This window comes from Parambassis ranga, chromosome 7 (assembly GCF_900634625.1).
Source record: "Parambassis ranga chromosome 7, fParRan2.1, whole genome shotgun sequence".
NCBI lineage: Eukaryota > Metazoa > Chordata > Actinopteri > Ambassidae > Parambassis > Parambassis ranga.
Genome location: NC_041028.1, coordinates 2513686 through 2536895, shown reverse-complemented (window position 1 = coordinate 2536895; position 23210 = coordinate 2513686). Strand labels below are relative to the sequence as shown.

The 23210-nt window shown below is 48.6% G+C and overlaps 1 protein-coding gene across 3 annotated transcripts; it reads right to left on the bottom strand.

Moving 5' to 3' along the window:
- Positions 1-2554: 2554 nt before the first annotated feature.
- gripap1 (GRIP1 associated protein 1) lies at positions 2555-23143 on the bottom strand. Of its 3 annotated transcripts, none has more exons than XM_028410780.1 (29): positions 23000-23143; positions 21319-21385; positions 21173-21234; positions 20767-20793; positions 20329-20436; positions 20070-20256; positions 19857-19999; positions 19719-19758; positions 18780-18946; positions 17204-17251; positions 17093-17124; positions 16897-16944; positions 16719-16818; positions 16567-16644; positions 14658-14750; positions 13552-13686; positions 13247-13342; positions 13041-13151; positions 12773-12874; positions 12570-12683; positions 12422-12499; positions 10152-10247; positions 9413-9469; positions 8837-8936; positions 7562-7692; positions 6690-6806; positions 6304-6397; positions 4440-4612; positions 2555-4320 (listed from the first exon to the last, which is right to left on the bottom strand). In XM_028410780.1, exons 1-29 carry the CDS (start codon positions 23045-23047, stop codon positions 4240-4242), a joined length of 2733 nt encoding a protein of 910 aa, XP_028266581.1. In that variant the 5' UTR covers positions 23048-23143; the 3' UTR covers positions 2555-4239. The 3 variants fall into 3 exon arrangements, with proteins under 3 accessions (XP_028266581.1, XP_028266583.1, XP_028266582.1); XM_028410782.1 differs by having other exon boundaries at positions 4240-4320; positions 18780-18850; XM_028410781.1 differs by lacking the exon at positions 14658-14750 and having other exon boundaries at positions 4240-4320.
- Positions 23144-23210: the final 67 nt, after the last annotated feature.

Sequence of the window (23210 nt, the reverse complement as noted above, 5' to 3'; positions counted from 1 at the left end):
CTAAAGCTAAAAACAAACGCAGCGGCTCTCATTACACACACTGAGAGTCCAATCAATACTGTGAGGCCTCTGGGGGCCACACTGCACTGTGTGTGTGTGTGTGTGTGTGGTTTATCAGAGCTCTGACTGTTTATTGTTTATTTCACTGAAGCAAACATCCAAACAGCAACATGTGGTGCGTTCACTGTCTGCTTCCTGAGAATCCATCTGTGATCAGTGGAGGAGACGACCTGCGCTCGCTGTAACTGTCCCCAACATGTCATAAACTGCAGGTTATTGTCAGGAAGGTGTGACGGAGGCGGACACATCAACAAGGAGGGGGACACAGGACAGGAGCAGAAACAAGGTGTTTAAATCACAGGTGATCGGGCCGAAGGAGCAAAGGGACAGAACAGGAGTCATGAACCAGGAGTCTGAGAGACAAGGGACCAAAAGGAGCAGGCGATAACAGAATCCAGACAGGTGAGGGTGGCACCAGAAGAGCAGGGAGACACGTCAACAAGGAGGGGGACACAGGAGGACGCTGAGAAACTGCCTTTCACAAGAAAACAGCACTGGCTGCCAACCCCAGTGATGCATTCACTGACTTGTTGTTTTAATGATGTGGGATGCGTTCACTGTCATCTTCCATCTCAGTGTTCTTTCATGATGCATTCATCAGCTGTCTTGAAGGCTTCTCATTGGTGGTGCGTTCACAGGCCCAGAGGTGCTGCTGATGCACTCACAGTGCTTCTCTTATGACTGCGCTGATGATGTGTTCACTGCTCTCTGTGGTGCCGCTAGTTGTGTTCCTGTGTTCAGCATTTATTGTCTGCTAGTGATGCATTCAATGTCCTCCCTGAACACTGCCTGCAGACGTATGTCTTTGGAAACAATTGATGGATTGTGACACACACACACACAGGGTCTATATTTAGCGGAGCGCTGCAGGAGAAAACTCGTGAATTTTTTAAACTCTGTAACCCGACTTCCTCCACTCTCTCTCCTCTCGCTTGCCTGTCAGACATTTGGGGATCGCCGTGGCAACCCCTCCGTTTCCCGGGGCGATTAGAGAGCCCGGTTACATCATCACATTCAGCTTACACACATCTATCTGTACGTGTGAGGACTGGCAGACATGTTTCAGACGTTTGTCTTCAGGACGTCCTGTCATCTTCCTGTCTGTGAGGGGACAACATGTCTCTGCTGCTCAGACAGACGTGTCTTTAATCCTGACTGTCCACATGTCTGACCTCAGTGCTTCAGGACTGAGATTCAGGCTGGTTTGTGTCCTGATGGTGCGTCTCCTCTTCCTCCTCTGTGCCATCTGCCATGATGAATATGAGGACGTAGCATTTGTAGTTTCCTCGTCCTCCGCGTCCTCCCTCCTGTCCTCCACCTTCTCTCCGGTTGTCTCCTCTCCTTTCACTTCACCTCCTGCCCTTCGGGTCGCTCCGTCCTGACCCCTCCTCACATTTCACCCGCCCTCTGCGTCCTCGTCTCTCTTTCATCTCTCACATTTCTGCTCAGTTGAATCTTCCTCTCAGATTCCTTCTGTGAAGGTTCTTGTCCTACAATAAAACTTCAGACGGAGTTTAGAAGTTGGTGAAAAAAGTAGAAAAGAACAAAAACTGGAAGCTTCAGCACGGAACACCCAAGTGCATTGTGGGTATCTGTGCTGTCTGAAAGTTTGTGACGAGTCATCCCTCCCTCTGAGGTTCTGTTCATTAAAATCATTCACCACTTCCTCCTCTTCAATTAACCCTGGGCCCGGCCAATCAGGCGCTATCTCGTTAAGAGTTGGACCCCGCCGGTCACCTCTATAATCCGTCTCTCTGCGGGACAGGAAGTAGCCGACAGCTAATTAGCGCGAAGCGAGACGCGTCTCCCCACTGAGAGAACCCCAACTCGACCTCCATCAGACACAACACAAAGACTTTTATTCTGAAAAGCCAGGGGGCGGGGTCAGATGTCCCACAGGCCGCTCTGATGACGCAGAGAAAAAAAAACACCTGCTGAGACTGAAACGAACTTTGTTTAACTTTCAGCAGACTTTAACTAAAAAGAGTCTGTGGTGCAGGAAGTAGACTGGTCCCAGCAGGAAAAGACACATTCTGTCATTTATGTGTTAAAAAAAACTTCCAGGAAGTAGACAGAGGAAATCCTCCCTACTGGCACCCATAAACCTGCAGCACCGGGTCTGATCAGAGTGTTCACACCAGAACACAAACCCATGGAGCAGGATGGGAGCGCCACAAAAACAAGCTAGCGAACAGACAGCGGACAGAGCTAACACATGCTAACAACACAAACCATAAGGACTGAACACCAGCTGAAGGAAAACCACTTTAGGTTCTGTCTTACCGGATGTTTGCTGAGCTGTCTGTGTCACTTTGAAATGAGTCCTGACAGTTTCAGGAGACTTTCAGTTCCACTTTGTGTCCCTACATTCATTCCTGACCTGCAATAAAAACAAAGACTAAAACTGATTTAATTTAAATAATAAAATTATACTGTGGTCAGACTTTGTTGGGTTGTGACGTTACCGTTGCGTGATGAAACACACACACACACGTTGTGGTCGCAGTATTTTATCTGGTTGTTACAATAATTAGCGTCATGATCATAATCAGTCATAAATAGATCCGTTGATTCTCGGTACAGTTAGAAGTCATATCACAGCGTATATACACAGATTCAAACGTTACAAACAGGCCGAGTCATTGATCTTCAGGTTGAACCAGACTACTTCCTGAAAGCTGCAACGTAAACAAGCGTTTCCTCTCCGACTGCACAACAGAAAATAAACAAAGCAGCAGTTTTACAGGCCGTTACAACATAAAACACAAAGTCTGTTACAGCACATAGCCAGAGGCCAGTGAGCACAAAGTAAGTCCAGGATGTAATCAGGACCCATGTAGCAAACCAAAGAGTCCATGAAGAAAAATGAAGGCCAAGCACACAGGAAGTGTTCGTCTTGCACTTCCTGTTACAAAGGTCATTATATATAATGTCAGAATCATAGAAGACAGGTGGTTTGGAACAGGAAGTACACGGAGCCCGACACACAGACCTCAGAAAGCTGTCATCATGTGTCCCATTCAGGCTGGAAGTGAAAACAGTGCAACACGAAGTACAGTTCAAGTGATCCAAGACATAGACACAGCCCAACACAGGTGCAGTTGTCCCGTTTCTGTGGAGCCATTTAACATCCCAGGTAACAATAAAAACAGTAAATAGATGACACAATAAATAACCCCAAAGAAGAAGAAAACAAGCAGATGGAAAGTTTAAATCAATCCCCTCTAAAAGGTCCTAATTTTACTTGGATTTTAATTTTAATGGAAATGTGTATTGAATTAACTGAACCTTTCAAATATGAGGACTCCTAAAAGTCTCTTCGAATCCAGGGACTAGTCTGATCCTGTGCTAAAGACACCAGGGATGCAGAACAGCTCCACAGAGAGCGGTGAACTCCAGGATGTAGCCATGGCCTCAGGTTTAAATACTGTGAATCTTTCGTTGCTGACAAAACAAACGTGCACGTCCTAAACATGAACTCTCATCATTCACAGCCTTCATTGGCGGTTTATGGTCACATGATAAAAACAAAATGGGGACTCCACTGAAGGTGCTGCTCAGAGAAAGAACTGACAACGACTACTTCCTGGAGTTCAATATATTTTACAGGCCATCAATCCAGCCTGTAGGCATAGCCCACATGCAATGTAGCATGATTCTAATTGACAGAAAGGCCAGGAAGTAGTCAGATCACAAGAGTGTTACTGCACAAAGAAACCAGTAAAGTCAGTCATTACAATATCTGAGTTCCAGAACATAGCCAAGCCCAAAAGACAGACAATAGTCTTAAGACAGTGAGCGATTATTAATCAATAAAAACAAAAGAATCAAAAGTGAACGTTCCAGGTCATGACCAGGATGCAGTGACACAGTCTAATTACAGTACATTCAACAGAAATATGTTGGAGGTTTCCATTCCGTTTCTTATTCTTCTGCACCCTTTAAAGCTCACAGATGGACAAACTCCAGCGTTTAGTCACAGCCCAGGAGGCAGGCTGAAGTAGTGAAATCATACAGGCTCCAGGTAGTAGTCGGAGCCCTCAGCAGGTCTTATGATGTAAACTCAGAGAAGGAAGATAAATATCTATATATTTAACATCCAGATGTTAGCCTGAGCCCAGCCCACACCTTCCAGCCGAACAGAGAAGGTAATGGACAGATCAGATCCAGGTGATAGCCTCATCCCGACCCAGCTACACTGCCTCCAGGACTGGTCTCTTTGCTGAGACGGACTAATTCCTGGGACAATACCTCCAGGTCCTGCAGGGACAGTCACAGGTCACTCTGTGCACCTACACACACATCCTGCTGATCTTTATAGGAACAGTGTGTGTGTGTGTGTGTGTGTGTGTGTGTGTGTGTGTGTGTGTGTGCGCTACCTTCTGCAGGTGCATGTTCTTGGTCAGCTGCTCCTCCAACATGTTCTGCAGCTTCTTGTTCATCTCTCTCAGGTTTTCATCTCCTGGTTTCACCAGATCTCTGAGCACTGAACCCAGACCTCCTCTGTCTCCCTGGGAGCCTCCGTGCCCTCCGGCCGCGCTGCCGGACACATCTGAGGAGGTGAAGAGGAGGAGGAGGAGTTACACTTCCTGTAAGCATGGCTGTGATTTACACAGAGCTGGATTCAAACTGCAGCGCCAGGAGAGGAGGCGGCAGCACGCTGGAAAGGAGCTGGACGACAGTGTTTGAGTTGTTGCTATGACGACTGCTCAGTCATGCGGCACGATGCTGACTGTTCCCGTTCACACTGTTGACAGATGTTAGTGGGTTTTTGTCCACAGAGGCAGAGACCAGATTAACAGTGAGTTTGTGTCATGGATTTAAACAGTGTAAGACTCACTGAGAGCACTGTGGCTGCTGAGGAGCCCTCGAGCAAGACACTAACCACCCTCTCATCAATGCTGTTACCTAGCAACCCTGCAGGTTGTAGTTAGTGTAACACAATCAGCTTTTCACACGTTAACCAAATGTTAATGAACACACACACACACACACACCTCTCAGTTTTACTGCCCATTTGATTCACCATCATTACTGTGTTAATGGGAGTGGAATGGAGAGGCAGAGGAGGGTTAAAGCAGTCAAACATGAAATTGAAAACAGCAGGAGAGGAAGGATGGAGTGAGGAAGAGGAGGGAGGAGAGCAGGGAGGCGACTATTTATACAGCACATTTAGAGGTTTACACTCAGAGGAGTGTGTTAACATGGTGACTGCTGTGTAAAACACAAAGCTACTGAGGCCAACAGGCAGGAGGGGACACATCATCTTCATCATCCACATCATCATCATCATCTTCATCTTCATCATCATCATCATCAGCATCCTCATCATCATCGTCCACATCAGCATCATCAGCATCATCATCCACATCCACATCATCATCATCATCTTCATCTTCATCTTCATCTTCATCTTCATCTTCATCTTCATCATCATCATCAGCATCCTCATCATCATCGTCCACATCATCATCATCAGCATCATCATCCACATCATCTTCATCATCCACATCATCTTCATCATCATCATCATCTTCATCTTCATCATCATCAGCATCCTCCTCATCATCATCATCAGCATCATCATCATCATCATCCTCATCGTCCACATCATCATCATCCACATCATCATCAGCATCCTCCTCATCATCATCATCATCATCAGCAACATCATCATCATCCTCATCATTCACATCGTCATCCTCATCATCATCCTCATCATTCACATAATCATAATCATCATCATCACCATCATCACCACCATCTTCATCATCATCAGCCTCATCATCATCACCACCATCAAAAATCAGAAGGTGATGATGATGAAGGTGGGAAGGTGCTTGTAATTACACAGAGGAGGGAGTTTAACTGAACAGCGTATGTTCAGCTGCTCTGTAGCTGTGTGATGAGCACAGGAACAGGTTCATCAGAGGGTTCACAGCCTGAGCTCATGTAAACCTGTGCAGTGAGTGAAGCAGCAGATTAAAGTTGTAATGAAGTGTCACCGCTGGATAAACGACATGCTGAGCCGGCTAGAAGCCGAGTCTGTCCTGAACTCTGCTCACAGCCGCCTCCAAGACACATCACATCATTCTTCACTGACTGAAGACAAGCTGCTGAGCGTCTCACTGGGAGACATGTGGACACAGCTGGACGCTTCCGAGGCCACACAGCCTGAGAGCCCCTCAAAACACTGCGTTTCCCATAATGCAGCCGGGTCACGTGTTAACTTGTGGTTCTCACCTCTGCGGCTGTCCATCACGTACGTCTCGATGATAGCGCTCTTCCTGCAGATGTCCTCGGCCATCGATGAGCAGCTCACCTCCAGATGTTTGACCTGAGAGGAGCCAGGCGGTTAATCATGTGACGGCCCAGTGGAACCACACACGCTGCAGAAACACGGCGCCGTGCAGCAGACATGAATAATGCATCTAAAAATATAAAGCTAAAAACAGGCCGCGCTCTTTATTGTCGACGCGGCTGTCGGCTCAAGGAACAAAGTGAAGCGTTAAAAGCACCACAAAGCAGAACTGAGCCGCTGACGGCAGGACGAGGGACGCTTACTGGTCTCTAAATTCTATAGGACAGAGACAGGGACAGACAGGATGGTTGTCACAGCGACTCCTCACCTTCTCCTCCAGCATCCACTTCTCCTGCTGGACCTCAGCGAGCCGCTGGAAGAGCTCTCCGACCTCGTCGTCAGATAACTCTGCAGGGCGCTGGGACTGAGGACTTCCTCCTCCAGACTGAGGGGGGGACAGAGACAGTCAGTGTGAGAGCACAGACAGAGACAGAGGGCGCTGTGGACTCGAACCTGCAACCACTGAGCTGCTGTATAGAACATATATATGTATAGAACACTGAGGCCTCTCGTCACCACGGGCACCACCAGGCCGGCTCGGGATGCGGCTGCCACGACGACTGAAGCATCACAAAACTGACGGGACTGTGGACTCTGCAGCATCACGCTGTGCCAGAGAGGCTCAGATATAAACTGTCCTTCTATTTACAGTGCTTCCATCAATAGAGACACACACACACACACACACACACACACACAGTAAAGATAAATATAGCAACGGAAACATCAAAGTCTCTTCAGTAAATCACTGTAAAATGTGATTGAAGAAAAGCAGATAGAGAGACGAGGATGAGGGGACGTCAGAGTTCGTCCTGTCATTAACACGTCAGCACGTTACCACGGCAACTGCTGTCACAACAACAGATAAGAGAAGTCGTGCCCCCTGTCACCGACCTGTCACATGACGTCAGAGGACAGACCAGGATCAGGTCAGAGCAGCTTAAAGTCTGCCTGGATGTCATTTCAGCTGAGCTGGTCTCCAAACCGGGACTAATACAAGTTCAATAATGTTTTTAAACAATCAATAAATAGCATGTGTGTGTTTGTGTGTGTGTGCGTGCGTGTGTGTGTGTGTGTTTGTGTGTGTCTGCTGTGATTTGAACATTTCAGCTCCTGGATGGAGGGTCGAGCTCCGCCCACCTTGTTTTGATTGGCTGGCTGAGACTCCTTCATCATGTCTCTATAAGAGAAGGAGGAGACGGAGGACGAGTCCCCGGTCTGCTGGGTCCGACTGGGACTGTTGATCTCTGACAGAACCAGCTCCTCCAGACCTGAAACAGACACAGATCAGAACATGTAACGTGTGTTTAATACGTCAGATATCAGACAGATTTTTTTCACCTTCCCTCAGGCTGAGCCGGTGGACGGTCCCTCCAAAGGCCTGAGCTGCCCCAAGGACAGTCTAGTGCTGTACCTTTAAGCCCCCCCCCCACCCTGGTTAAAGCCCTAAACGGCCCAGTTCAGATGCGTCTGTCCCACAGTGTAACTCTGAGAACGTCAGCATCCCTTTAAGACAACAAAGTGTGCCATTAAGACTGCAGAGTGTCACTTTATAGCAGCAAACCGTCCCCTCAGGACAGCAAAGTGTCCCTTTAAGGCTCGGGCCGCCCCTTTAAGGCAGGTGCTGGCAGAGCAGCGAGATAAGTAGGCTACTTTAAAATGTCTGATTCTTAAGTTTGTGCTGAAGAGCCTTTAAACATTCAGCACCACTCATCGATTATAGATGAAGCCGAGGACTGCCCTGCACCGAGTGAGAGTGTGTGTGTGTGTGAGTGAGTGAGGGTGTGTGTGTGTGTGTGTGTGTGTGTGTGTGTGTGAAAACCAATAGAAACCGTGGCCATTAATGAAAGGGAGGTTCAGGAAAAAGCTGAACAGAGAAATAAATATTAAATATGTTAAATATTAAACAATTAGATGAAGGCGAAAGTGAAAGACTGTGCAGATGTGTGTGTGTATGTGTGTGTTTGTGAGTGTGTTTATGTGTGTGTTTGTGAGTGTGTTTATGTGTGTGTGGCCAGCAGACACTGGTGTGTCCACCTCAGCATCAGGAACCACAGCGCTGCATTAAATATTGAGCAGAAGGTTCCGGACTGAGCCAGAACCTCCTGATGCAGGGTTAGCACGGTGCTGATTATCGGAGCAATCAGTGATGTTACGATCAGACCCACACAGAGGTTCTGTCCATGCAGGAGGTTGAAGCGCGGTCCCAGCAGCCTCAACAAACCACTGCTGATGCTGGTAGGTGACAGACTGCAGCCCCCTTCACACAGACATCACTGTCTGCTGTGATGACTCTGAACAGGAGCCGGCCCAGTGCATTCTGGGAGTCTGACTTTGGAACAGATGTGACTGTTTCCAGGTTTTCTGGACCCTGAGCTAATCACAGGCTCGGTCGGGTCCCTCAGCTGTCAGTACCTGTCCTGGTCTTGCTGTTGGTCAGGATCTCCTGGAGCCTCTCCTGCAGTTTGTCCGCGCGCTTCCTCTCCAGCTGCAGCTGCCGTTTCAGATCCTTCAGCTGCACACACACACACAGACAGAGACACACACACATAGACAGAGACACACAGACACACACACAGACAGAGAGACACACACATAGACAGAGACACACAGACACACACAGACACAGACAGAGACACAGACACACACACACACAGACAGAGACACAGACACACACACACACACACAGAGACACACAGAGACACACAGAGACACACAGAGACACACAGAGACACACAGACAGACACACACAGACACGCAGACAGAGAGACACACAGACACACACAGACACACACACAGAGAGACACACACACACACACAGACACACACACACACAGACACACACAGAGGGATTTACTTTCTAATTATTATTTCCATGCCCGGCTGCTCTCAAATTGCTCTGAAAATATATTCTCTCTCTCTCTCTATTCAAATTCTCCTCTGGGTATCACCCATGAGTCCATGTGTCCGTCGGTCAGACAGGAAACTCACCGCTGCACTACCCTTCTTCTCCAGAATCCTCTGACCGTCCACAGTGTCCTTTATCTCCTGCAGAGAGACAACAGAACATTTACCGTCTCCCCTGAACGCATCATCCAGGCCGGCTGCTCACACAGAGAGGTTTAATGAAAAGTGAAAATAAAACAGGTCAGAGAAAAACACAGCAGCCGGCCAACTTAAAACAGAGACACATGAGAGGGAAACAGAGGGACAGGAGCAGGCGGTGGCTGCTGCTTTTTAAAGGTCCACGGGGTTCAAAGTGAGACATCTGTAAAGGTTAAACCCCACAGCCTCAAAGGCACACTCCCTTTTTATCTGTCAGGCAGCGCACGGTCACAGCAGACCTTTAGAGGCCCTGCAGCCCTGCACGGCACCAGCTCCAGGAGGGAACTGAAGCCGTGCATGCGTCAGAAACTGCAGCTCCCCGCACAGCCTCTAGAGGCCTCATGCCAAACTGTCCAATACACAGCGAGATCAGCCCGTTTACAGCCTGCTACCAAAACACCGCAGCACCAGATCACACCGTGAGCTTCCTGCTCCCAGCTCGGCTCCACCTCTTTGCCTGTATTTGGAGGTGGACTCAGAGGCTGCAGCCTGAGCCTCACACAGGGAGTCAAAGCAGCTCCTCAGAAACCTGTGGGTGAGGTGGTCTCGTATTGAGGTGGAGCTTTTTCACTCCTAATGTTAGCAAAGCAGCAAAACCACCAGGGCCTCTCCAACACGCTCTCACCTGCTTGAGTTTCCCGATGGTGTCGCTGTGTTCGTCCCTCTGCTTCTCCACCTCCACCACCTGCTGCTTCAGTCCCTCCATCTCCGACTGCTTTGCCTGCAGCACACACACAGACACACACACAGCAGGACTTTGTTAAACAAAATGTTCATCACAGATCTGGAGGAGAAACAAAACAGAAACTTTTCTTCCCCTGTGTGAAAAATTTTAAATGAGCTCCATCTCCACCACGATGCCCCCTCACACTTAATCCAGCTGACCGAGGGATTAATTTAGAAAAAGAAGCTGCTTTTAATTCCTCTCTAATCTTCTGCTGCTAATTAATTTGACTGAAATCTACATTAGAGACGGCCGCAGGCTGCAGCCGCCCACCTGACGGAGAAGATGTCACTCTGCAGGAAAACAACTCGGACTGTTGCTGTGCTGTAATGTCACACACAGACACACACACAGACAGAGACACACACAGACAGAGACACACACACACAGACAGAGACACACACACACACAGACAGAGACACACACACACAGACAGACGGATAAAGACACAGACACACAGACAGAGACACACACACACACACACACACACAGACACACAGACACACAGACACACACTTCATCAGGCTCATGTGTTTTTTTCTGAAGTGTTACTGGACCAAAAGAACTGAGCTGTAATCAGAAATAAGCTGCAACACTGGAACATTCACAGATATAAATACATGTGTTTAAAGTCAGTTATTATTTCAAAGCTTTTCTGGATAAAAATATCACACACTGTGGACCCAGACTGCCCTGCAGTCCCGTGGACCCTGAGGACCCTTCCTGGTCTGTTGACCTGCATGCTGATACACTTGGAGACGCCGAGCGAGGGGGAACACACCGTCTGAGTCACGGTTCAGTCAGACAGGAAACAACATGTGAAACTCAAACCCGCGACACACAGAGAACCTGTCGAGCTCCCGACCTGCCCGCTAATTAGACTTCCTCCATCATTAATTAACTTTTCCTATTAAGTTTCCTCGCCGTGCTCTCCGGGCTGGGCCGTTATCCAGCAGATAAAACACACGCAGCAATCAGAGCGCTCGGTCTCTGAGGACACGCCGCTCCCTGAAGGATTTCAGAGGGACACAGTCATCCTGCTCATCTGATTGGCTGACAGATCTCATTATTACTGTTACTTATCAAACACTGATGGAGCCTCAGTATTGATCAGACCGTTACAGCCTGCTTCCTTTGAATGACACTGGAAGTGCGGCTGTGGAGGGACGTTCAGGGACATTTGGACGCACAGATGACCTTTGACCTGTGGGCACAGGCAGCGGCCTGCACACAGGTCATTTCACAGACTAGCTGTTCAGTCTCTGTGTGTGTCTGTGTGTGTATTGAGCCTGCTGGTTGTGAGTCTTTGTTTTGGGAGGATAAACGGATCTCTGACAGACACGTTGAAGCGGGACACGGAGGACTGATCATCCGTCCTCCCTCCGTCCTGACAGATGGTGTGAACCGTTCAGAGTCTCTGTAACAGACTGTCAGCCTCCTCCGCTCTGATCTGCTGTTAACACGATTTAACCTCTCCGCGTTACCATGGAGACTACCATGCTTTAATTAGAAACACACATTCAATTAGAGCACGCATGCACTGAACACACACCTACACACACTGCATGTATAAACAAACACACGCGTATTTATGTTTGAAGAGACGCTTTCTTGTTCTGACACCAGAGGACGGACTGCAGGATGAGCTGCATCAGTGGGTCACATGACCCCCTCCACCGGTCTGACCCGGGCCTTATCCAGCTGATCCAGCTACTGTGAGCTCAGGAGACCACAGGAGGGGTCAGAAACCAGCACTAATGAGGGTCCAGAGTTTATTACACTTTCTGTCTGGAGGATTTTGAGCTCAGAGTAAAGTGGTTGGATTTTTTAACATGATCCGTACCGTCACATCGGACCCGGCTAGCAGTTTGTGCAGTTCCTGTGATGAGTGGTGTCACTGCATAAAGCTGGTTTCCCTGCTGCAGGTCGGACACCTTTCCCCTCTTCTTTTACACACCATGAGAGGCTGCGGTGGAGCTAAAGCTATATGTGTTACTACATGTCTTCTACTCCCAGCTGCTCCCATCAGCCTGCTTCCTCCTAACCCCATCCTCCCCTCTTACGCCCTGTAAGGTCATGTCTTCTCTAAGGACATCCATGTCTCCTCTTTGCTCTGACTGAATGTCCTGCGTCTGTTTCTGTGAAAGACTTGTGTGTGTGTGTGTGTGTACCTCCAGCTGAAGTGTGTGCTCTTTCTGCAGCTGTTCGATCTCCTCCTGATGCCGCAGAGAGTTCTTCTCGATGTTCTCCTGTTCACACACACACACAGATCAGATAAACGTCTACATTCGCTGCACTGACTGATGTAAGGTAGCTGACCTCTGCCTCCTTCAGTCGTCTCTCAAACCATCCTTTGGTTCCCTCCATGGACTGAACCTGAGCCTGCAGCTCGTCCACCCGCTGCTGCAAACCCTCCAGCTCCTTCGTCCGAGCCTGAACACACACACAGATATATGATAGTCATGTATGACGGGACAGGAAATGATTGTGACTTCCCCATATAGCTCCTGTGTCTCTTTTGCCTTTTCTTCTCTAAGCTGCTGTCGGATTTCTTCCTCCGAGCGATTCTTGTCTTCGTGGAGTCCTCGGAGCTCCTTCTCATAGCGAGCCCTGACCCCGAGGACCTGGACACACACACACACATTTGATTCATTCAGACTTTGTTGACCAAATGTGATGAAATGTTTATGTTTTCACATTTTAATATCCATACAAATCAACAACACACAAACAACAGTAAACATGATCAGTTATTAAAGACACCGCAGCAGCAGCTCTGCGAGCGCTCACCTCCTTCTCATGCTGCAGTTTGAGGTCTGATAGCGCCTCCTTGTGGTCAGACTTCTCCTGGTTCAGCTGCATGGCCATGTCATCCAGCATAGCCTTCCTCTTCTCTGCCGTCTGTGTGCACACACACAAACACACACACACACATCAGTGTGTTTAAAAGCTTAATGGCTCAGTGTGTCAAAGTCTGTGTGTGTGTGTGTGTGTACCTTCTTTGCCTCGTCCAGCTCTCTCAGCAGTTTCTCCTTCTCTTGTCCTTCTTCTGTTAACTGTTCCAACAACTTCCTGCTGGCAAAACTGGACTCCTGAAGGAGGGAAGGAGGCAGAAACACACTGAGACCTCCATGGAAACATCATGGCCGCCGTCTGACGGCAAAACACAATCTACACGACTTTTCACGGATCAGAAAAAAGATCGGAAAGTTTGCAGGTGAGGGTTTTGAAGCAGCCTGAGCAGCTGTGATATGGCAGCTGGACAGCAGCGGAGGCCTGACCGGTGTCGTGTCTGCTGTACCTGCAGCTGGGAGTCCAGGTCGTCTCTCTGAGCCAACAGGCTCTCCTGCTCAGCTCGTCTCTGCTGCAGCTCGGCCGTCAGCGCCTCCTGCTGCTCTCGCAGCAGGTTCATCTCCTGCGTCTTCACTGTCTGGATCTGCACAGAATCAACAGAACTTTATTGGTCTCTGTGACAGACGCTGGGTGGCAGCAGCTGAGAATGAATGACAGGTGACAGCAGAGAAGGATGAAGATCAGTGAGGGAGAGTCTCAGAGCAGAGCGAACACCACGCGCCATCAGACACAGACCTTCTGATCAACAGGGACACAGACAGCTAACAGTCTGTCAGCTTCTAAGGGTTACACACAGGATCTGAGGTGTTCACTGCAGTCCTCACCAGGGTTCTACGAGTTCTACACGAGGTTCTAAACTAAACCAGCTCAGGTTCTACATCAGCACAACAATTACCTGTTCCAGAGCGCACAGACTAGTCCTGAGAACACTGTACTCCTGTAACACATGTTCCACACAGACATCATGAAAACAATCAATAACCTACAGGTTCTAGGTGCTGTCTGATCTATGTTCTACTGGATCTGTGGGATTAGGATTTTTATAGACCACAGCCTGATCAGCGCTGTGGTTCTAGCAGAGAGAGCCGGTCCCTGTGTGTGGCTTTTAGTTACACTACACTATCAGGTGTTCTGTTGCTCCAGGTATCGGTCTACGTTAGTGGGTTCTAGGTTCTACAAGTTAAAACTAAAGTCCATAAAAGATTAAGCGGTAATAATTACCTGTTCCAGAGCACACAGGTCAGAACCCAGAGCACTGTTCTCCTGTAAGACGGGTTACAGTTCCACACTGAGCAAAGCATTCTGGGTAATTCTGCTTAGAGTCAGGTTTACAGTGAGAGCCTGACAGGAGGGAGACCAGCTACAGTAAACAGGGGTTCTACAGAGCTCTTCACAGCACTGCTCTGTAGTCTGGGTTCTTTCTATGTTCTCCAGGTACACCACCTGTTTTATGGCCTCCACACTTTGTCCACAGAGGATGTGATGTCATGTTTAACAGCAGCTATGTTAGTGCACCGAACACCACTCCAACATGACGTTCTCCAGTTTTATTACCTGTTCTAGAGCAGCTAGGTTTGTCCTCAGAGCATCGTTCTCCTGCAGGATGTTATCCACCTGCTCCTGACTGACTGCACTCTGACTGGCTACCTGCAGTGTCATCACACCACAGCAGGGGCAGCAGAGGGCGGAGGAAGAAACCAGGACATGACAGAGGAAAGTTAGAAGAAGAAGAGAAGAAGAAGGCAGCAGGTCAGAAACACTCAGAGAAAGCAGTCAGTGCCACAGTGATCCTGGATGAAGCAGCATCTATCACGGGGCTCTGTGTCTGCACACAGCATCTCTGATGGTAAACATCATTAAAAATTCTTTGTGAGCATGAATTTAACGAGACAGAGAGTAGGGCTGGGCGATATTGGCCAAAAAATTAATCACGATTAATTGTGGCATTTAGCCGATAACGATTAATTTGACAATTAATTGATGACAGTTGCACTGACATGTTTTTGACTCTAAATCGCCACATTGTTCTAAAATGATTCTGACAAATCATCAGTCAAGTTAACCCCTTCATTCTAACAGGTTAAAGTAGTGATCAGGCACCAACCAGCCATGTTTGAAATATGTAAGCAAACATTTAAAGTAACTTTGTCCTTCACATGTTCTGATCTTCAGGTCACAGAGTGTGCATGTCAACATTAACATTAAACAGGACAAACACGTTCAGAAAAGTCACATCAGTGATTATTAAAGTTAAAAATGTGTCTGTGGAATGAACCTGTGGCTGGAATATGTCCCACACTAGTGCATGTTTTCACTCAGACTGTAGAACAGCCGCAGAAAAAACAAACAAATGTGTGTCTGTGCAAATCAACCTGTTACCTTCTTCCGGTGCTTAGTTTGGTCGTAAGCAGCACAATGACTACACGTATCGCGGATTGTATAGTGGATAGAGTGGAATTCTTTCAATATCTGCTGGAGGAGACTTCGCTGTTGTAATGTTTCCTATCTTGCTGTGGAGTCCGTAAATAAAGATCGGAGTTCATTCCTTTGATATGAGCAAAAATCCAGTTACTATGGCAACAACCAACACGCCACGCGTCACCTAATGCATGTGCGGCACTATATACAGCTGTAGCCGGCGTTGTGGCCTCGTCGCGCTTTCTTCGGCTTTCTTCGTGCTCCGGCTTATGGTGACAGATGTTGAACCTCTGTTAGGAACGTGCTGCTCCGCATCATCTAACTGAACACCAGTGCCTTCCGCCATTACTGTTATTGTGGACTCACATGTGCGCGGGTGATGGTGAGAGGACGTCGCACACAAAAATGCGTCATCATGACGAGGCACTAATCGCCGTAATCGATAAGTGGGAAATAATCGATGACAGTTTTTCTGGCGATTAATTGCACACGATACAATTTTGCACAAGCCTAACAGAGAGTGAGGAGCTTCAGTCAAACCTCACTGACCGACCTGCTGTAGCTCCTCTTTAGCTCCTATTTACAACTTTTTGGATCCAATTCAATGAAGAACAGAAAGAATCTAACTCTTCAGCTTCTGCTTCACACATATGTTGCAGTTCTGTGATCACTATGGAGACAATATTGTAGCTCTCTGAGCTGTAAATGTGAGAGGAGAGCTGTGAAAGTTCAGCTCCGTCCATATGTGTGAGCTCAGAACAGACATGAAAAAGAAATGTTTTAGGTTTTACTGCGCTCCTGCTGAGCCTGACACCAGCCAGTGAGAGCGGGAATCAGTCTGTCGTGGTTTCACAGCCGGCTGTGTGTGTGGAGTGTGTGTGTGTGTATTGTGTGTGTGTAGTGTGTGTGTATTGTGTGTGTGTGTGTGTAGTGTGTGTGTGTAGTGTAGTGTGTGTGTGTAGTGTAGTGTGTGTAGTGTGTGTGTGTGTGTGTATTGTGTGTGTAGTGTAGTGTAGCAGTGTAGTGTGTGTGTGTAGTGTGTTACCTGGTCTCTCAGGGCGTGCAGAGCCAGCTCGTGCTCCTTCTCTTTGCTCTGCAGCTGCTCTCTCAGCTCTGCCGTCACCTGAACACAAACAGTCAGAGCTCACTTGATGTGTCGTCGCTGGATGCTGAAGCCGTGTGTCACTGAGCTCTCACCTGATTGGCTGCCATCAGGTCGGACTGTAGCTTCTGGATGCGGGTGTTGGAGGCCTTCAGCTCTTCTTCTTTCCTTTGGTTGATCTCATCGATCTTTGTCCTGCAAAAACAACACAAAAAGTCAACATCCAGAGTTCAGCGGCACACAGAGGTCAGAGGTCAGCGGCGTGGTTCTGACCTGCTGTCGTTGTACAGGGCCTCCTTTTCTGCCTGCAGCCGCTGGAAGCTGAAACACAACAAACACTGTGAGGCTGCTGCTCACAGACTGACAGAACATGTGCGCCCCCTGGAGGAGACAAACTAGCAGAGCAGCTCTCTCATCTTGGATGAGATGTTTCATCATGACAGACATGATTAAGCTGAAGGTGTCTCACCTCTCCTGCTTCTTCTTTAACTTGTCAGACAGCTGCAGGACAAACAGACACAGTCACAGCTAAGAAGATGTTTACATCAAAACAGCCCTCCTGGATCTGTCTGACATTTACCTTTGTTACCTCCTCCTGTAGTTTGGTGATTTCAGCCTGTTTGGACGCCTGCAGGCAGACAGACAGACAGTCAGCACAGTTTCACAGAGAAGATCAGACCTTCATTTATACTCTGCTTATCAAATAAATGATGTCTGTCCAACAAATGTACAGGCCCAAACATGAGAGAGCACGCTCCCCTGCATTTAAAACACTGTGTGTGTGTGTACCTGTGCATGTGTGTGTGTGTGTACCTGTGTGTGTGTAGTGCACGCTGACATTTCTCCGCTGCTCTCCAGCTGCTGTTCATGTTCCTGTCATGAATTAATTACTATCCTCTCTCACACATGTGGCGGCCTGGCTCACCATTTTACTGCACAGAGACCGTGCTGCCAGAAGTGCTTCAAAACACCAACATTAAAGCACAACATACAATATAAAAAGGATTACGGTGCTGACTGGGCCTTTCTGGCTGCTGATGTTCTCCCTGTGCCTGTGTGGGTTTCTCCGGGTGCTCCGGCTTCCTCCCACATTCTAAAGACGTGCTTGTTAGGTTAATTTGTGGCTTTAAATCGTCCCGTACGTGTGAGTGAGAGTTGTTTGTCTGTGTGTGTTGCCCTGTGATGGACTGGTGACCTGTCCAGGGCTCTCACCTGTAGACAGCTGGGATATATCTGAGTATTTGTTTGTGCTACAACCTCTGGTTGGTGTCACTGTGGCTGTGTATTCAGGGTGAGTGTGTGTGTGTCTGTGTGTGTGTCTGTCTGTGTCTGTGTCTCTGAGTGTGTCTGTCTCTGTGTGTGTGTATCTGTCTGTGTGTTTGTGTCTCTGTGTGTGTGCGTGTATCTGTGTGTGTGTGTGTGTCTCTGTCTGTGTGTGTGTGTCTCTGTATCAGTGTGTGTGTGTCTCTGTGTGTGTGTGTGTCTGTGTGTGTGTCTCTGTGTGTGTGTGTGTCTGTGTGTGTGTGTTGTGTGTGTGTGTCTCTGTCTGTGTGTGTGTGTCTCTGTGAGTGTGTGTGTCTGTGTGTCTCTCTGTGTGTGTATCTGTGTGTCAGTGTGTTTCTCTGTGTATGTGTGTCTGTGTGTGTGTCTCTGTCTGTGTGTGTGTTTTTGTGTGTGTGTGTCTCTGTGTGTGTGTATCTGTGTGTGTGTGTATCTGTGTGTCAGTGTGTGTCAGTGTGTTTCTCTGTGTATGTGTCTGTGTGTGTGTATCTGTGTGTCAGTGTGTTTCTCTGTGTGTGTCTGTGTGTGTCTGTGTGTGTGTCTCTGTCTGTGTGTGTGTTTCTGTGTGTGTGTCTGTGTGTGTGTGTGTGTATCTGTGTGTCAGTGTGTGTCAGTGCGTTTCTCTGTGTATGTGTGTGTGTGTGTGTGTGTGTGTGTATCTGTGTGTCAGTGTGTGTGTGTCAGTGTGTTTCTCTGTGTATGTGTATGTGTGTCTGTGTGTGTGTGTGTGTGTCAGTGTGTGTGTCAGTGCGTTTCTCTGTGTATGTGTGTCTGTGTGTGTGTGTGTGTGTGTGTGTGTGTGTGTGTGTATCTGTGTGTCAGTGTGTGTGTGTCAGGGTGTTTCTCTGTGTATGTGTGTGTCTGTGTGTGTGTACCTCCACGCTGTGGATCTGCTCCCTCAGCAGCCTCTTCTCCTCCTGCTCGGTGTTCAGTGCCATCTCCAGCTCTGGTCCAAAGCAGTGAGTTATTGGACAGAGAGCAGCCGACCAGCCTAGCGCTGCCTGCTTAGCTACAATCTTCTCTACGCTCTTCTCTGACAGGCCTGAAGGGGGTGCCGCACACAGCAGGGTGGGGGTGGGGGGGCAGTCCATTAGGCCAGACACACACTACACCAGCTCCTCTGCCGGATTCACTGACAAAGCTGCAGAGTCAAACATCACCTGGGACACGCCGGGTCTGCATGGTGCCTTCACTGACAGCATGTTTATCAGAGATGTGATTCATTATCTTCATTAGGAGTGTGTTATGATGAAAACAACATGAACACCTGAGTGCTAACACAGACAGACTCTCATCACTCCATGAACGTCACCGACGTGAGGTCGAAATCAGGATTGAACACATGAATGTTTGGAACTCTTTACAGACCTTCAGACCTACACATGCATGCGGTGTGTTTAGGTGACACTGGGAAGTAGAGTTGGCCTCTTTACATGGAGGTCTGTGGGGATGGACTCATACAGAGAAGGTGCAGCATGAACTGCATCAAGTCTGAGCCCCGGAGGCTCCTGCTCTGATGGATAAATAAAGACACCGTGAGCAGAGTGCGGAGGGTGTCTCTGACACTCAGACCCAACGTGAGCAGGTGGTTTTAAATTGTGCTTTTTAGACATCAAATGAAAGGAGGAGGCCCGTTTCTGTGCTGTTGGACTTTGCAGCTTTGCCCGCTGACAGAGGATCTTTGATTTCCTTAAAACCTCCCTGATCCCCAGCTTGCAGTGTGTGTCTGCCCTGAGCCGGCTAGCTGCTCTACACTCATGAAGCCAGGCTAAACACACAGGAATATGTTAGGAGGAGAAAACCCCTGAACTCACCATGCATCTGTGCCTCTGTGTGCTGCGGCTGAGCCTCCGCCTGAAGACGGAAAACACAGTTTGACTTCTCTGACGGTTATGATCAGAGGTTTCCCAAACCAACAGCTAGCTCAACGAGCTAACACTCTGGTGAATCACCTGTTCCTGCCTCACATTGGCTCCCTCTGCTGCTGGCTCCTCCCCTCTCCCTGTGACATCAGAGACCCCGTTGGTGCCTGCTGGCCCGTCGGTGGCGCTCTGAGCCTGTCTCTGGACCTCCCTGTCGTAGTGCTCCTGGAGGGCTGCAGGAGAAGCACGTCAGAATCACCTGATCCAGGACTGACCTGCAAGACTTCAGCTAAAAGTGTCCACCTTTCATCTTCTTCTGCAGGGCGGAGTTTTCAGCCTGCAGGCGGAGCAGCTCTCCATCCACAGGCCTGGAGGTGGAATTAGGTGGAGGGGTGGATGCTGAGGCTCCTCCTCCTCCTTCACCTCCTCCTCCTCCTCCTCCTTTCAGGCCCTGGTTCTCCTGCTCCAGCTGCTCGATCTGCGTACACAGCTGGAGGAGACGAGGGTGGTGTTTGTATAAAAAGTTGTGATCAATGCATCACACACAGACACCGAGGCAGACCTTAGAGAGCTCGGTCATCAGCGTGCTGTTCTGCAGCCTGAAGTCCTCCTCCTGGCTGTGGAGCTTCCCCTGAAGCATCTCATTCTCACTCAGCAACGCGTCCACCTCCTGCAGACGCACAACAACAGCGATCAAACCTCCAGAAAACCAGAAAACCTGCTAAAGCTGCCCCACTGCTGTTTGACACATATCAGACTAGATCAGATAAAGCTTCAGTAATCCTGGAGGACATTATTTTATTCCACCTGAATCCAGTTTGAACTCCGGTTTACCTGAACCAGTCTGGAGGAGCTTCCTAAAAACCAGCTCAATGTCTGTGAAAGCACATCTGAGTAAAAACACTCCTGGACCAGACAGACACAAACACCAAGGACTAAAACTGTGAAAGTTACACCTCATTCTAAAACAACAAGAATTATAGTAACAAAAACAACTCACCTGAGCTTTTTTACTTTTATTCAAAGCCTGAAAATAATGAGATGAAATCATGTCAAACAACTGACAGACTGCAGATAATCAGTGGTTATAATGAAACATCAGTAACCTTCTGTGTGTGTGTGTGTGTCTGTCTGTGTGTGTCTGTCTGTGTCTGTGTGTCTGTCTGTGTGTGTGTGTGTCTGTCTGTGTGTGTGTCTGAAACATCAGTAACCTTCTGTGTGTCTGTCTTTCCGTGTGGTGTGTGTCTGTCTGTGTGCGTCTGTGTGTCTCTGTGTGTGTGTCTGTCTGTCTGTGTGTGTGTGTCAGAAGCATCAGTAACCTTCTGTGTGTGTGTGTCTGTCTGTGTGCGTCTGTGTGTCTCTGTGTGTCTGTCTGTCTGTCTGTGTGTGTCTGAAACATCAGTAACCTTCTGTGCTTTGACGAAGTCTCTCTCCAACATGGCGTTCTTCTGACGGACAGCGTTCAGTTCTGTGACACACGACAACATGACGTTAACACACACTCCTCTCTCATCCTTTGATTGAGTGAATCATAAAAACCTCAAAGTTTTACCTGCTGAGTTCTTCCTGAGGTCATCTGACAGCTGGTAGTTCTGAGTGCGCAGCTCCAACAGCTGAGCCTGCACACACACACACACACACACACTGATGTTTACCACATTCCCATTATACTATATAAATATAAAGCTGTTCATACTTGCTAATACTTCATACTGGAGGATGTGCTACACAGCACTTTGGTTTTAACAGAGACACTCCGTGTGTGTGTGTGTGTGTGTTGCACCATACACACACACACACACACTCGGCCTTCTCCAGGTAGCTCTTAGGTTGTCATAAATATTCACGTCAGTCAGTGAGGAGCTGTGAGGCCTTTACACGGTGCTGACGACACCCTGATGGTGCTACATGAAAACCGACACGGCGGTCCAATCGTCTGTACTGAGCCATGAAAACGCTGCTGTCACAGGTCAGCACGATGACAATACAGAACCTTAAAGTGGTACGAACGACCCACTGAGAGCCACCAGGAACAGCTCAAGGACAGAACACACACTGTGTGTGGCGACAGCGTGACAGCGAGTGCTTTGGTCAGTTAGACGGAGAGTTTGGAAACACTGAGCAGCTCCACTGTGTAGTAAACAGAACAGCACTGTCCCAACATGGAGTCACTGTTAGGGTCACATTAACCCTTTCAACGCCGACCCTGTGTTTTTAAAACACATTTCAGAATCTGATCATATGATCTGCCTACAGGCTAACACACACGATGGAGAGCCAAGCATTTATTTACAGTATGTACAATGCATGTTTGTTATTTTTAATACTTGGACCTAAATATGTCAAGAATCAATCAATCAATCAATCAATCAATCAATCACTTTAAAAAGCTCTGCTGTAACTGAGCAGCACGCCTGGCTGTAGAGCCGGTTTGTTCACGTCAGCCTCACAGATCCGATCACCACCACTACCAGGATACCTGCCCAGGTAAACACACGTCAAAGGTGACGTATCAGTCTGAGGGATCATCTTCCTGCATAAACTAGTACTTCTGCCTCTAATGCCTGATCAATAACCCGCAGCTTCACAGTTAACCTTCCTGCAGCTCTGCAGCTGCGTTGGTTTCTTTGCTGATGCCCTTAAATAAACTGCTGCTGGATGTAAACACCTTCAGCCCGCAGTTAGCATGCTAACAGGTGTCGGTGAGCCTCCCGGCTCGCTCTGACATCGGTCATTAGCTCCGGAGCTCCGCACTGATCAACCCCGCAGCCCTGCCCCAGACCCCGTGACTCTCCGCAGGGTGACTGTCCCGTGGATGCTAGCACGTTAGCCGACTCCCAGTGAGAATTAACGGAAGCGTCGGCGGGGCTAGCTAAGATGAACCAATTTCTGTCCTACCAAAAGAGGCTAAGCTAGGCTGGCTAATCAGCTGTGCACTCAAGAGTTAGCATGTTTCGCATGATTCTTCTTCTTCTTTGGTTTTTGACATCATTTAAGATAAATAGCAGCGCTGACGCTGACTGTTTCCTCCCTCACTCTGCTCACTTCATGAGCCCACACAGGCTACGGCTGGACACCGTTACATACTCCCACCCTTCGCCAGCTAACAGTTAGCCCGCTGCGCTAACGTCCCTGTCAGTGATGCCGCGCTGCACAGGTGCTTCTCTCCGCACTGACAGCGACCTGTGAGCGAGCCCCCCGCCCCGAAAAGAGGGCTGCCGCCTTCATCTCACCTGCATCCGATGGAACTCCTCCTCGGACAGAGCCTGCGACATTGCCATGTTTACCTGGGCTGCCAGCTAGCAGGCTAGGCTAGCGGAGGAGACGGAGCGGCTAACAGGGAGGAGGTGGAGCGCAGCGCGGAGGAGGAGGATGGACAGAGGTCTCACTCTGACGCTGTTTCCGAGCACCAGACAGGAACCAGAGAGTACAGCGCTGCCCAGA